The sequence below is a fragment of the Acartia tonsa genome, chromosome 1 (assembly GCF_053477335.1).
Source record: "Acartia tonsa isolate MP-2025a chromosome 1, ASM5347733v1, whole genome shotgun sequence".
Classification (NCBI taxonomy): Eukaryota; Metazoa; Arthropoda; class Copepoda; order Calanoida; family Acartiidae; genus Acartia; species Acartia tonsa.
Genome location: NC_137260.1, coordinates 24,723,752 through 24,738,426, shown reverse-complemented (window position 1 = coordinate 24,738,426; position 14,675 = coordinate 24,723,752). Strand labels below are relative to the sequence as shown.

General features: G+C 32.7%; 1 protein-coding gene across 1 annotated transcript in view; it reads right to left on the bottom strand.

Moving 5' to 3' along the window:
* Window positions 1-6,642: 6,642 nt before the first annotated feature.
* The window catches only part of LOC145332675 (tumor susceptibility gene 101 protein-like), a 32,450-nt gene continuing 24,417 nt past the window's right edge, over window positions 6,643-14,675 (bottom strand). The window contains exons 14-17 of the mRNA XM_080177685.1: window positions 10,574-10,674; window positions 9,904-9,986; window positions 7,436-7,530; window positions 6,643-6,784 (exon numbers count right to left, since the gene is read on the bottom strand). Coding sequence (XP_080033811.1) covers window positions 6,643-6,784; window positions 7,436-7,530; window positions 9,904-9,986; window positions 10,574-10,674 — 421 coding nt within the window. The remainder of the gene's footprint in view (window positions 6,785-7,435; window positions 7,531-9,903; window positions 9,987-10,573; window positions 10,675-14,675) is intronic.

Here is a 14,675-nt window from a genome sequence, read left to right as displayed (position 1 = left end):
AACCTAATAGAATATCAACCTTTTTTTTAAGGCGATAGATATACTTTCTTTAAAAATATTCAAACACGTGGTTATGTTCAATATGAAGCTCCCCCGAAAGAATTAAACAAAACCAGTCTGTTGGTTTGTGAGATCTCCAGGACAAATGAAAAATGACAATTATTTTCAACATTTATTGGCAGGAATCAACGAAACCAAACAACGCACAAAATCACAAATACATATTTACATTTTCAGGTAGACTAATATTGTTTCCAAGTTTTGTTCAGCTTTTATCTAATATATTGTGATTTGTATTGAAAAAACATATCTTCATATTGTAATCGACTTAAATCAATGTGAATTATGTATTGCTTGAGTAAATAAAACCTCTGTAAAAGTGTTCTTTGCTTATTTCCCTTAAATGGAGCCTGAAATGAGGAATATTTGCTTAGAGAGGGACGGGAAATACTGTATTTAAAGTAAATTTTAAAAACTTTAAATGATAAAACATGCAAGGTTCACATTAATTGAAATAACTGGTTATCGGTCAAAGTTGCTTGTAAAAAAAACCTTTAAATCAATACAAAGGTTACACCAAAGTAACATCCAAAGAAAATTTTCTGAACAAATGTTGAAAACAATATTTGTCGACCTGTGGCAGTGTACAAAAGTTACAAGCAGTACAAATTACAAAGTTAAAACTGGGCAGCGGTTAATTAGGTGATTTCTTATCAAGTTATAAAAGTACAAAAAGACGGACAATTTTCCAGCTATTTTCTATGGCTGTTGGTGACAATTAGATTGTAGAAAAGCTTTTAATATCATTTATTGAAAAATTCTTGTTTACAAATATGGAAAAAATTTTATTTTAAATTATTTTTTCAACTCTCTCAAAAATTAAGATTTATCTATTATTATTTTAAGCTGGAGTTAAGAAAGCTACAAAATCATTAATGTTTTTTTTTTTAATTTAAGGTAAAAAAATGGTAAATCAAAATTAACAGGCAGTTATTTTTCTTTCCATTAAACAGTCTTGTAGTTTAGAGCAAATGATCAGATTTAATAATAATAATTTAATTTGGAAAACCTCCATATTTTTTGAGGACAAGTAAATTAAGAAAACATACGAAACCTTTCAACAACAACAAATTAACTAAAACTTTAATTGTTTTTGTAGAAATTTAATCAATAATATAAAATCATTCATAATTCTTGATTTATATTTTTTAATATCGACTTTTTTACGTCAAAAGACGACTAAAAGCTGATTCTTTCTGAATAAATTTAATCTTAAAAACTGTGAATGAAGTTTCTTTTAAAAGAACCCAAAAATGTTATAAATTAAACAGGATTAAGGGAAAAAGAATATTGTTGGTTTGTTAAACACCTTAAAAATTACTTCCCACCCATAAAAAAAACAATTGTGTATCTATCAAAAGTTAATAAAAAACAATTAAAGTTCATATTCTCGGTTTTTGAGTCAATTTCCTACATCTTCATCACTAGAATGAAATATATAAATCTTGTTAATTAAGTAGATGCATTTATGACAGTGGTTGTAGGGACAGGAACACGAGTAACAAAAATTAATTAGGGAGGATATCTTTACTGAGAGTTTTTATGTAGTTTTCTTAAGTTTTGTTTAAGTTTGAATCAAAATAAAAAATGTTTTGGTATTCCCCCCAAAAAATATTAAATTATTTATCTTAATTCCAAGTCTATTTATTTAGAAATTTCCCTTGTTTTAATATAAATCTTCTGTTATTTAGTTTCCTTATTCCCATCATTGGGCGCCTAATTGGGCTGGCAGTAGGATACATAAATTACAAAATTGGGTTAATACAAATTAATGGTAGATTCATCTTAAAATCTTTTAGATACTTGACCCATTTAATTAATTTAACTTGATTAATTAAATAATTTGGACCTATGAAAATATTAAGTATAAAGTAAATAATAAAAAAAATGTGAATATTATTACATAATGTTGTGTATATTTAAAAAAGAAATTATCAATTTTGATCGTTAAGCTAAGCTTTTTGGGTAGTACAATAGTATCTTTTATAAAAACGCGGTATAATTTCAAACTATATTTAGTATTTGACAAAACTCAACCACCCCCCCCCCCCCCCCATCAACACCACCATGAATTTCAAGCTAGATAAGGGGTTAAAATGGCTTTATGTACTATCCCTTCATTCCTTTTTCTAAATTCAATCTTCTATGGTTTACTTATCTTCCATTGTCCTTTCCTCCCTGTACTCCTTTAATCTATCAACTTTCTAGCTCCCTTGAATATTTTATCTTTGAAGTTCTCCTATCCCATAATTCCTGTATTGGGAATCTAACATAAATAAAGTAAGTGTGATTACAATCGGCAACTTTTTTCTAGCTCCCTTCCTCTCTGGTTTGAATAATTTATCTATACAGTTCTCCTATCCTTTAATCCCTGTATTTAGTATCTAAAAATCTAAAATAATTGAAGAAAGTGTGATTACACTTGGGTACTTTTCTAGCTTCCTTTCTCTTTGGTTTGAATAATTTATCTATGCAGTTCTCCTATCCTGTAATCCCTGTATTTAAAAATTTAAAATGAATGAAGAAAGTGTGATTACACTTGGGTACTTTTTTCTAGCTTCCTTTCTCTTTGGTTTGAATTATTTTTCTTTGTAGTTCTCCTATCCCTTAATTCCTGTATTTAGAATCTAACATGAATAAAGAAAGTGTGATTACACTCTGTTACTTTCTTTCTAGCTTCCTTTCTCTTTGGTTTCAATAATCTTTCTTTACAGTTCTCCTATCCTTTAATTCCTGTATTTAGAATCTAACATGAATGAAGAAGGTGTGATTACACTCTGCTACTTTTTTCGAGGTCTCTTCCTGCTCGGTTATCCTAAAAATCAGGAATTTGGGATGATTAAATTTGAGTTTGTCTAAGTTTTAAAAAGTACTGGCGTTTTTTTAAAAAATATTTTAGTAACTTTAAGCAAAAAATAAATAGAGATTTAACAATTAAAAGCTAATTAAAGACTTAACAAATTAAGTAATAAAATACAAAATAATGTTTAAGGCAAATCTAACGACAAGACTTAAAAAATGCAATTTACTTTTTAGAGCATTACAGATTGACAGACGGACATGTAGTTTTACTTTTAATATTAAAATTATACAGAATTTTAAATTATTTTGATATAAAATATGTTAATCATCCCTGCTGCCTGCCTTTTTACACTTGTCTTTGAATATTGTAGTTTCATAGCTGGTACACTTATTCTTGCTGCTGTACTTCTCTGCACTACGTACCTGTTAGTTGAAATGTTTAGCTAACAAAGTTTTGGCGGTTTCCATCAAAGTGACTAGATGAGCACAGAACCCCCTAATAGCGGATTTGGTTAGATTATATTGGGGACAGGGTGCCGCAAGGGTTGTGAAAAAATGCAACAAACCCCTCCGCTTATCATTAATTTTCTTAACTAATAGAATTTAAGGGGGAGGGGGGGGGGGTAGATATACCACACTTTTCTGGGATCTTGCTGAGTCAAGTATCAACTGTTGGGAATATCAAAGGATGACTCCATGCAAAATTTGAGCCGGATCCGGCCAAAACCGGCCGTGAATTTTATGAAAAACCGGTTTTTTCCGGTTTTTAGGGGGCATCTGTAAATCGATTCAGCTGGAGCAAAACCGGTAAGAGGTACAAAAAATTTTACTTCACATAAAATTTAGCCAATGCAATTGCCTACAAAAATGTACTTCATCATCAACTTGATTGGACAACTCTTTCCCCTCCTAAATGTCCATTAAAACCTCGGAAACGGCAAAAATCGCCAAAAATCACGCCTTCGGCGGCAAATAACGGCTAAACGGTCAGCCGGAGGCGAATGAAACATAAATAAAGAAATGTCTGCCTCAAAAAGTTGTTCAACATCAAAGAGATGCTTGAAGTCTCTAAAACGACTCCTTCCCCTCCTTTAAGGGGAAAAACTGAAAAAACGTGATTTTCAAAAGTATGCCCACTTCGTGGGTGTGGGGGGCACTGAACCCGTCACCCCAGGGTCACCAAATATAAAGTCTAGGCGGCCCACAATGCTGAATTTTCACCAAGTGAAAGTCTTGTGTCATTATCTCTTATGAGAAAAAAGTTATTAATTAATTAAAATTTCAAATTGTGATTTTTTGATGGATTTCTTTGATGAAATGACAGGCTGGTCAATTTTTAGGCCATTTTTTGATGTTTTCGGCCCGCCACGCCCAAACGGTTTGAGATAATCTCACGGGACCTTTTGCCCGACCTAAGCCTGGTTATTTGTAAGGTCTAAGAAAAAAAAAATCCCGTATTGGATGAAGCACGACGTCGCTGCGTGCCGTCAAAAATCGCTGGTCGGCTCATTTTGCCCCCTCAAACCCTCACCTCGTGCCATTTTTCTGTGTAAAGATTATAATTATAATCTTTTGCGTAAGTCTGTTTTTTTTCCTAGACCTCACAAATAACCAGACTTAGGTTGGGCAAAAGGTCCCGTGAGATTATCTCAAACCGTTTGGGCGTGGCGGGCCGAAAACAGCAAAAAATGGCCTAAAAATTGACCAGCCTGTCATTTCATCAAAGAAATCCATCAAAAAGTCACAATTTGAAATTTTAATTAATTAATAACTTTTTTCTCATAAGAGATAATGACACAAGACTTTCACTTGGTGAAAATTCAGCATTGTGGGCCGCCTAGACTTTATATTTGGTGACCCTGGGGTGACGGGTTCAGTGCCCCCCACACCCACGAAGTGGGCATACTTTTGAAAATCACGTTTTTTCAGTTTTTCCCCTTAAAGGAGGGGAAGGAGTCGTTTTAGAGACTTCAAGCATCTCTTTGATGTTGAACAACTTTTTGAGGCAGACATTTCTTTATTTATATTTCATTCGCCTCCGGCTGACCGTTTAGCCGTTATTTGCCGCCGAAGGCGTGATTTTTGGCGATTTTTGCCGTTTCCGAGGTTTTAATGGACATTTAGGAGGGGAAAGAGTTGTCCAATCAAGTTGATGATGAAGTACATTTTTGTAGGCAATTGCATTGGCTAAATTTCATGTGAAGTAAAATTTTTTGTACCTCTAACCGGTTTTGCTCCAGCTGAATCGATTTACAGATACCCCCTAAAAACCGGAAAAAAACGGTTTTTCATAAAATTCACGGCCGGTTTTGGCCGGATCCGGCTCAAATTTTGCATGGAGTCATCCTTTGATATTCCCAACAGTTGATACTTGACTCAGCAAGATCCCAGAAAAGTGTGGTATATCTAGGGGGGGGGGGTTCTGCACTCGCTAGCCACTTTTGGGAAAATACCAAATGTTATTGTTATGCTAAATAGTAAAACGAACAAAATAAGGTGTTTAATCAATCTGGTGTCTCCTTCGAAAATGATATATTTAATTGGTTTTTAAATTAGAAGCTTCAAAGTTGTGTTATCCCAATCTCTTTGTATATAAGGTGTAAGTTTAAAAATATAGACAGTACTCAAATTTATAGCTGAACAAAGAAATAAAATTGCATTAGTTTAATGCATTAAAAGTGTACATTTAATTCAGCTGCAAAATCAAGGAGTAAGTAAATGAAATATGCCTTTTTAAACAGGATTACAGAGAAACTTTAAAAAATTGATTTTGTTGATCCACTTAGTGAACCTTGGTTTTTACAAAAATCCCAGGAAGGTGCAAACTAAAAATAACTTAAATCTTTAAGAACTCGAATTCTATACTTATCAAAGAATTTTTTTTCTCTCGCAATATTTGATATATCTAGTCTTGCTTGTAGTATAGCACTTAAAGCTAAATTAGACTAAACTTAGCAAATAAAGGTAAAAAGAATTTAATAAAAATTCTTGCATGTTTGATATACCGTATTTATAAGAAAGCAACCAATACAAAATAGTAAAGTCTGACTATAATTTTGTTGAAATTTATCAGAGCGAGACAGATTGAGCTCATTGAATAGGCTATAAATCATAACTTCTCTTAAATTTGTGCATGCAGTATCAAGTAGGTAGCATGTCTCATAATTTTAATATGAGGTTTGTAGTGGATAGTATGCCCATAATTTTAATATGAAGTTTGTAGTGGATAGTATGCCCATAATTTTAATATGAAGTTTGTAGTGGATAGTATGCCCATAATTTTAATATGAAGTTTGTAGTGGATAGTATGCCCATAATTTTAATATGAAGTTTGTAGTGGATAGTATGCCCATAATTTTAATATGAAGTTGAAAGTGGGTAGGATGTATAATAATTTTGATATTAAGTAGGTAGTTGATAGTATATTTCAAATTTTGCAAGAGCAAGAAGTGAATGAATAATTTTTTTCTCTCAACATCTTAGCCATCTCTAAACTACTTTTTTATTTTGTCCATTCATCTGAGACAGCCTAAAGTGCATAGCTTATGTATCTCATTAGACTAAAACGTCTGCAATTATCATTACGAACCAATGTAATGATTCTAGGATTATAAATATCCTAAAATATGAAATTCGTAGATTGGCTAAGAAGTGCTTGAAATTTATACAATAAACAAGATAGGCATGATTTACCATACAGGTTTAGAATCCCATAGAACCGATTTACCGATTTTGACTCTATATGGAAAAAAATATGAATTTATCTTTCACGGACATATTTCAAGTACCCAATATCTGTTTTTGATAGCATGCCTGGCTGCGACAAGAATTGATGCAGACTGCCTTGTCCCGGCTACGGCCTCGGCGGACAGCACACGAATTTTCTGCTGTCCTGCTGGTAGCTGTCGTTGTGGAGATTCTGCATAAATAATCAATTTTTTTTTGCAAATTAAAGGACAAATAATTAAATTAATTATCGATTTTTCTAAACATTGATAGTTTAATTTAATTTAAGTGAACTAAAACATTTTAAAATGTTTAACCTTTATTCAAACAATTAGTATTTTAAATATATACTTGACCCAGTTTTCGATTTAACATTTTTAAAATATCAATTATTATCATGCTGTATCATGCAAGGATCTGGAGAATAAGACAATGACGGATAAATGATGTATCTCCATTGATATTACACAAAATTATCCCTTATGTAAATTTCAATTAGTGGTTGAAACGTTAGGACACTCATCTTAATAAACCAACCAATAAAAATTCAATTACACAAAATTATCCAGCTTATGTAAATTTCTATTAGTGGTTGAAACGTTAGGACACTCATCTTAATAAACCAACCAATAAAAATTCAATAAGTTTCCCCAACGTTTTTAAGCCAACGAATAAGAAAACGTTATCATAATACTTTGGGGACTAGTATAAATAACAGCCCAATGACCCCTCCCCCCCCCTAAATTTTTGTCTCATTTTAAATTAGTTTACTTGTCATTCTTCTACTCAAAAATTTAAAAAAATATCTAAACACATTTTTCTAGAAAAAAAACATTGATCATTCCTGGCACTTCCAGTTTTCTTGTGAGCAGTACAAGTAATCATCTCAACCTGGAGTCCTGTAGACCTCCGGGGACTGGAGGATTTTGTTCTCAAGATACCCTAAATAAAACAGAAATTCATTTCAACTTAGGTAAGAGATTCACAGAAATGTCCATGCCATGGATCCAAAGCAGTATATGAAATCAATGATGTCCAGGGTTTTCTTTAGGGGTGGGACGGGGGTTATGTATAAAGGTTTACACCCCCCCCCCCCCTACTCCTTTAATTCTTTCAAAAAGGGAGTTAACTACTTGTAAATTTTAGTTTGGTATTGAATATAGCCAATTATAACTGTAATAATACAACAAATATAAAAGGTTAATAGAGATAGTCCAAATGAATGAATGCATATCTTTATAATAAAGAAACAGTATGTTTGTCTGTTTGTTTGATTGTTCGTCAGTCAGTCTGCCTGTTTGTACCAAAGGATCTCGCTAACTGCTGAACCGATATGGTTCTCCTTTACAGTGTAGCTTCACATGGGTCCTGGGAAGGTTTATAGCTATTTTGGGGAGAGTACCACCACCCTCCCAAGCATCCTATTATTTAAAGAAGTAAGGTTCTTATGTCTGTAGCTTTAGATTTCTATAACTATTGAACCAATTGAGTTTTCCATTTTAGGGAAGCTTCACATAGGTCCCGGGATGGTTTTAGGATATTTTATTTCTAGATTTAAGACTTGGAATAGGTGTAGGCTACTTTTCTGTCTTCTTCTTACCTCATTGAAGATAGAGTCCCTAGATGGAAGGGGCGAAGCCGCAAGTAAATATATATAATACATATCAAAGTGCAACAGAAATAAAAGGTAAATATAAAAATGGTGGGCCATAAATAATTGCATCGGTTGACATATCCATTCTTGATACAATATAAACTTTACTACAGGATATTAGGTAGACTGGATCAAAAAATATAAAAGATATCAAATGAAAACCAGATAAGAAAGAGATAGAGGTTGGCATTTCCTTTTCGGTTTAACTGGCCTTTGCTGGCTAATTTTTTAAAAAGAAAGACTTGACTAGAATAGCTAACATACGAGAAAATTAATAAAATCTAGAAAAGTTAAGATAATTTGTTAATGAAACCTTTATGACACCAACCACTTTTTAGATACAACATTTGTTTCTAGCTCCTGCGGAGCTCAATAAAGAACTCTGAGTATTACAAAATATTTATTACAATGTATTTTGAACACGGCTATTGGTGTATAAGTTGCATTTCTCGAGTAATAATTGGGTGGTTGGCCTCTTTTACACTTTATCATATACAACATACATATATTCAAATGCAGAAACTTAAGGTTGGTGTCTTTTGCTAGTTTTCTGAGTTGTGTCAGGTTCAGAAATGCCCCACAAAACGTTAAACTGTGAACTATTTTTACATACTACTGCAGTCAGGCGTGTTACATCATAATCGATAGTTTTCATCTGTCTCAGGACCTTTAAAAGTGCCTATCGACCACAGAGACAACTTCTCCAATATTTTAAAATAAATTAAAGATAAGGGGGAGATTTTTTTTTTCATATCCACTTTGGGTAATGGAGGGGGGAGGGTACTCCTGCGGGCATAGACGTCCAAGGGGGGGGGGGGGGTAATGGGGCGATCACCCCCCCAAACAAACCGTAGGCACCCCCAAAATTTTTTTTCATTTTACCCCCCCTCCATTTAAAATTTACCCCTACCCTGGGGGTGCCGTAGGCACCCCCATCCATTTAGGAGGGGGTATTTACCCCCCCCAAAATAAAAAATCTCTAATAAAAAAAAAATTTTGCGCGCTTAGCGCGCATTTTTAAGACTATATATTTAATAAAATTTAAATTACCCCTGCCAACAGATTTCAGGGGGGGTAATTACCCCAAGCAAATTTTACCCCCGGGGTAAAAATTTTAGGGGGGGGGTTAAAAAAAATTTGCGGCGCGCTTCGCGCGCCATTTTACCCCCCCCCAAAAAACGAATTACGCCCCCCTTCAAAAATTTTTACCCCCCCCCCCATAATAAAAAGCTTGGACGCCCCTGCCTGCGGGGCCTGTACCTGAGGGGATACCCAGAATTAAATATATCTTTACCTAACCGGACCTGAAGTAAAACACAAACATACCCAAAATTAACCTCTCCTTCCTTATTTAATTTTAATGAGGGGAGTGTCCTGAGTTCGACTTTTTGAGGGAAACCGCCTTATAAAACTGAAAACCATTTGCTCTCATTGTACATCATATTCAAATAAAATATATTTTACATAAATATAGTTGTATACATTATACAAGTAATGAACAAACTTTATACATAAATTATGACTTAATTTAAATCGTAAAATGAACATTTTACATACAAAAGTTTGTGCACTAATAAAATGAAATAAATATCAAATAAATATATGAAACTTTTTTTAGGTCTAAATTATAGATGTTTTATACATCAGTGAAGGAATCTTACCTTTAAAGGTTTATATTTTGCTGAATTGTCTGTGGAGCTGTCTACTTTGTCGACCTGCCCTGAGCTTTTGTATTCAATAGAACCTAGAAAAATGCTAAAGTTATTTCTCGTATTCATTTGAATCCGGTGGATAGGAACCGGTTCTCATGAATACGAAAAAACTATGTCTAGCATCGTATTAGATCCAGTTTTCTACGAATATAGAAATGTACAATCATAAGATTAAAACTAGTTTTTTCAGCCGGTGCCGTCGGCACCACGGGGCTAAAAAAAACTAGTTTTAATCTTATAATTGTACATTCTATATCCGCGGAAAGCCGTTTATAATACGATACGAGAAATAACTATTCCCATATTCATTTAAAACAGATTAATATCCGTTGGATTAAAACCGGTTTCAGCCATACGGGAAAATTATATCTAGCATCGTATTATATCCAGTTTTCTACGAATATAAAACTGTACAATCATGAGATTTAAACCAGTTTTTTTAGCCCCGAGATGTCACGTAAAGATGTTTATAATACGATGCGAGAAATAACTATTACAATTGGAATATTTGCTACCCTCCCTAAACCCCGAAAAGACTGTAAAATGAGAGCATTTCGTTCTCTTTTTTTTACCTAGGATCTTGGAACTAACAATACAATGCCCCTGTAATTTGATTTACCTTGTACGCCCTGGGCTTGGGCTATCTGTTGTTCTCTGTTCTGTAGCTGAACTATTTTCATTCGCTGCTTAAACAAATCTCGGGAAAGGTCACGTACGGTCCTATAAAATTTATTTAAATAAAACATCATATTAATTAGGGTTTTTTTGGTTTTGAAAGTTACTTGTATGTAATGAATCTAAGCTTGAAAAAAACTTATATAAATTAGTCAGGTAATTATACTTTGGAAATTTTTTTTGAATGTCTACGGGGTTCTACGGAGGCCCTATCTTTATGAAGTAATATCTCTACTGGGCTCCTAACCATTACTTAACCAAACCTAAAATTAGAATGAAATAACCTCCAGGTTTTGTTAAAGCAAATGAGATGGAGGTACTTTGCATTTATTTATACTTAATGTTTTTCTTTTGAAATTATAATCAAAAGGAAAAAAAGTTTCTTTCAATGACTATTTCCCAAAATTGTGAGACAGAAAGATAATTTAAAATTAATGAAGCACAAAGTATTAGAATTGTATCAAAATATAAGAAAGCCAGACCAGTAGACGTCTTTATACATTTGAGAGTACCAATGTTATTCATGGATTCAATTTGTGCTTAACTTTGAATTGAAAATAATTAAATGTATTTGTCATAAATGAATTTGGAAATGAAAATATATTTATTAATTATTTTTTTTATGATTCTAGCAAAATATCGAGGAATTTTTTTTCGTTACACATAAAGGAAAAAAATAATGGATCATGGAAAGAAAACAAAGTCATTCCTTAATTAGGACAGAAGTCACCTTCCTAGGAAGGACATAAGTAGCCTTCCTTAAGTGAGAATTTGTTAGATGAAGGGCATAAATTGCCTCCCTTAACAAAGATTTTGCAAGATTGAGGACATAAGTAGCCTCCCTTCACCTAACAAAACCTAGCTTTTTGGTCCTTCACATAGCAAAATCTTTCATAAAATTGGTTTTTGGTCCATCACATAGCAAAATATTGCAAAACTTAGCTTTTCTGTCCTTATTATAGCAAAATATTGCAAAACATAGCTTTTTGGTCCTTCACATAGCAAAATCTTGCATAAAATAGCTTTTTGGTCCATCACATAGCAAAACATTGCAAAACTTAGCTTTTCTGTCCTTCACATAGCAAATTCTTGCAAAACATAGCAAATTCTTGCAAAACATAGCAAATTCTTGCAAAACATAGCAAATTCTTGCAAAACATAGCAAATTCTTGCAAAACATAGCAAATTCTTGCAAAACATAGCAAATTCTTGCAAAACTTAGCAAATTATTGGAAAACTTAGCTTTTTTGTCCTTCACATAGCAAATTCTTGCAAAACATAGCATTTATGTCCTTTACATAGCTAAATCTTTCAAAATGCAGCTTTTCTGTCCTAAACATAGCTAAATGTTGCAAAATGTAGCATATTCTTGCTATTTAGACCACCCATTCCTGGGATCTTAAACTTCAAACAAGAAAACCTTACTGTTTGGTTATTGAATTGATAGGATTTCAGAACAATGATATTAATTTTGATGTTTTATAACTCTGAATTTTTTCATCCATTTAAAATAGCCAGCTTTTTGTTAATAAATGTGAAAACTAAAAATGCTTTTAAATTTAATGATCTACTAGCTGCTCTGCCCCTAGAGACCTCTAAGTGGGAGGGGGAGAGGAAGGGAGGGGGGAAAGTTTATTCACTTTATTTTTTATTTCAGTCTTAAAAAGAAAAAAATATGAAAGAAATTTTTTTTTTTTTTGGGGGGGGGTTGGTAAATTTTTACTAGGGGTGAATTCTCCTGGGAGGGTTGTACCCATCCCCAAAATAGCTATAACCTATCCCAGAACTAATAAGAAGCTAAACTAAGTACAGAACCCTATTAGTTCAGAAGTTAACGAGATATACATACAGATAGACAGACACAGATCCTGTTACTTTTATTATAAGGATAGTAAAATATATGTTCTTGTGTAAAAGCTAGCTTTTCAAAATAAGAAGAAAAAACTTGACACATCATGCCGTCCGCTGTCGCGAAGTATGGTCTATGAAGATTAGAGTGGGTCAATTTTCAAAGTTTTTTTTTTATTTTTAATTCATTACAATGGATTTATTATTACTTGGGTCTTACACAAGATTTGCATGTTCTATAATAAAGTGAACTCTCTAGTGGGCTAAAATAATGATCTCCCCCACCCAATTCTTTTAAACTATTCCCTCTTCTCTTACTGGATAAATGGCCCACAAAATAAAATCGTAGAGAAATTGCAACCAAAATTTTCTCCTGTTATAATATCAACGTGAATCAATACAGAACTTAGCAACTTAATTTGGCGACAACTTTTCTATGTAATTCTATGTCAATAAGATAGCGTGCTTATCAATTCCAAAATTGAGCCATCCTTATGACTTTTGACCCAACAAGACCTGGGGTTGGTTAATTACCAATACTAAAATCTAATCACACAAAGTTTTGAAACTAAGAAATATTCTAATTTATTTTTTTGGTATTAAGTAATGTGAATACTAAGGAAATTTATAATCCCTTATAGCTTTTCAACATATATATTTAATTGTAAAAAATCCCGAAAATTAACATTTCTTTAGCTCTGTTATTGGTCATACCCCCATATAGTATTATAATGTCCATTTCGCAAAACTTACTATTTACAGGGATCTAAAGGGATAAGACAATTGCCGATAAGTTGATGTAAATCCTCAATGATTAAACATAAAATCATCCCTTCTGTAAGTTATAATTAGTGGTTGAATCGTTTACTATTAACAGGGATCTAAAATGATAAGACAATTGCCAATAAGTTGATGTAAATCCTCAATGATTAAACATAAAGTTGTCCCTTCTATAAGTTATGATTAGTGGTTGAATCGTTAATGGACAAGACACTCATTTTAATGTACCAACCAATAAAAATTTAATTTTATTTCCCTAAGATTAAGCCAACCAATAAGAAAACGTTACTATAAAACTTTGGAGACCAGTGTAATAAGCAGCTCAATGTACACTCACTCCTTGGATTATTACACAGTACCCAAAGTTTTATCTTAACAATTTCTCATTTATGGGCTCAACATTTTGGAGACTTTTTATTTAATTAATTGTGTAAATTGATTTATCATCCATTGTGTTATCCCTTTTAATTCCTGATTTTGGAATGATTTTTATGTGACGGCATGGGTCAAAAATGTTTAACACCAAAGACAATTTATAAATATAGAATATGTAATATAAAAGATTTTAAGAAAAAAAAATAATCAGGGACCGCTGAACCGATATGGTTCACTTTTATAGTGTAACTTCTTACAGGACATGGGTAGGTTTATTGCTATTCTAGGGAAGGGTACCACCGTCCTCCTAAGATAAACCGTTCCTTGAAAAAATAACCCTTTAAAAAATCGAATGAAAAATGGGGGAGGAGTAATTTGTTTTTAACTTTTTCATTTTAAAAATAATATAAAAATGGAAGGGTTGAATTCAAACCACATCCACCTCAAGTACCCCTGGAGACCTCTAGGAGCGTAGCCGATAGTTTAAAATAAAACACCAACAGGCAACAATAAATCAAAATTCTTACAAATCTAAGCATACATAGTCTATGGTCTTTGTGTGTGTTCCGACCCATGCCGTAAACGCCCAACTAGCCACCTAGCCAAACAGTTTTTTTTTACTTATTTCTTTATTATAAAAAGCTATCTTTAAAAAAAAAAAATATCTTTTTACTATGCTATTATAGTAATTGTATGGTTCTTTTACAATTTATCTTCATATGAGACCAATAAAGGTTTAAAGCTATTTGGGGGAAGAGTACTACCACATTCTTAAGAGAAATTGCCCTAGAAAAATGAAATAAAAATTAGGGTGGGGAGACTTTCCCCTCTTTCCATTAATATGTCTCTAGCATAGCAGTTAGTTGATCATTAAATTTAAAGACATTTTTAGTTTTCACATTTATTAACAAAAAGCTGGCTATTTTAAATGGATGAAAAAAATCAGAGTTATAAAACATCAAAATTAATATCATTGTTCTGAAATCCTATCAATTCAATAACCAAATATAAAGGTTTTCCTGTCTGAAGCTTAAGATCCCAGG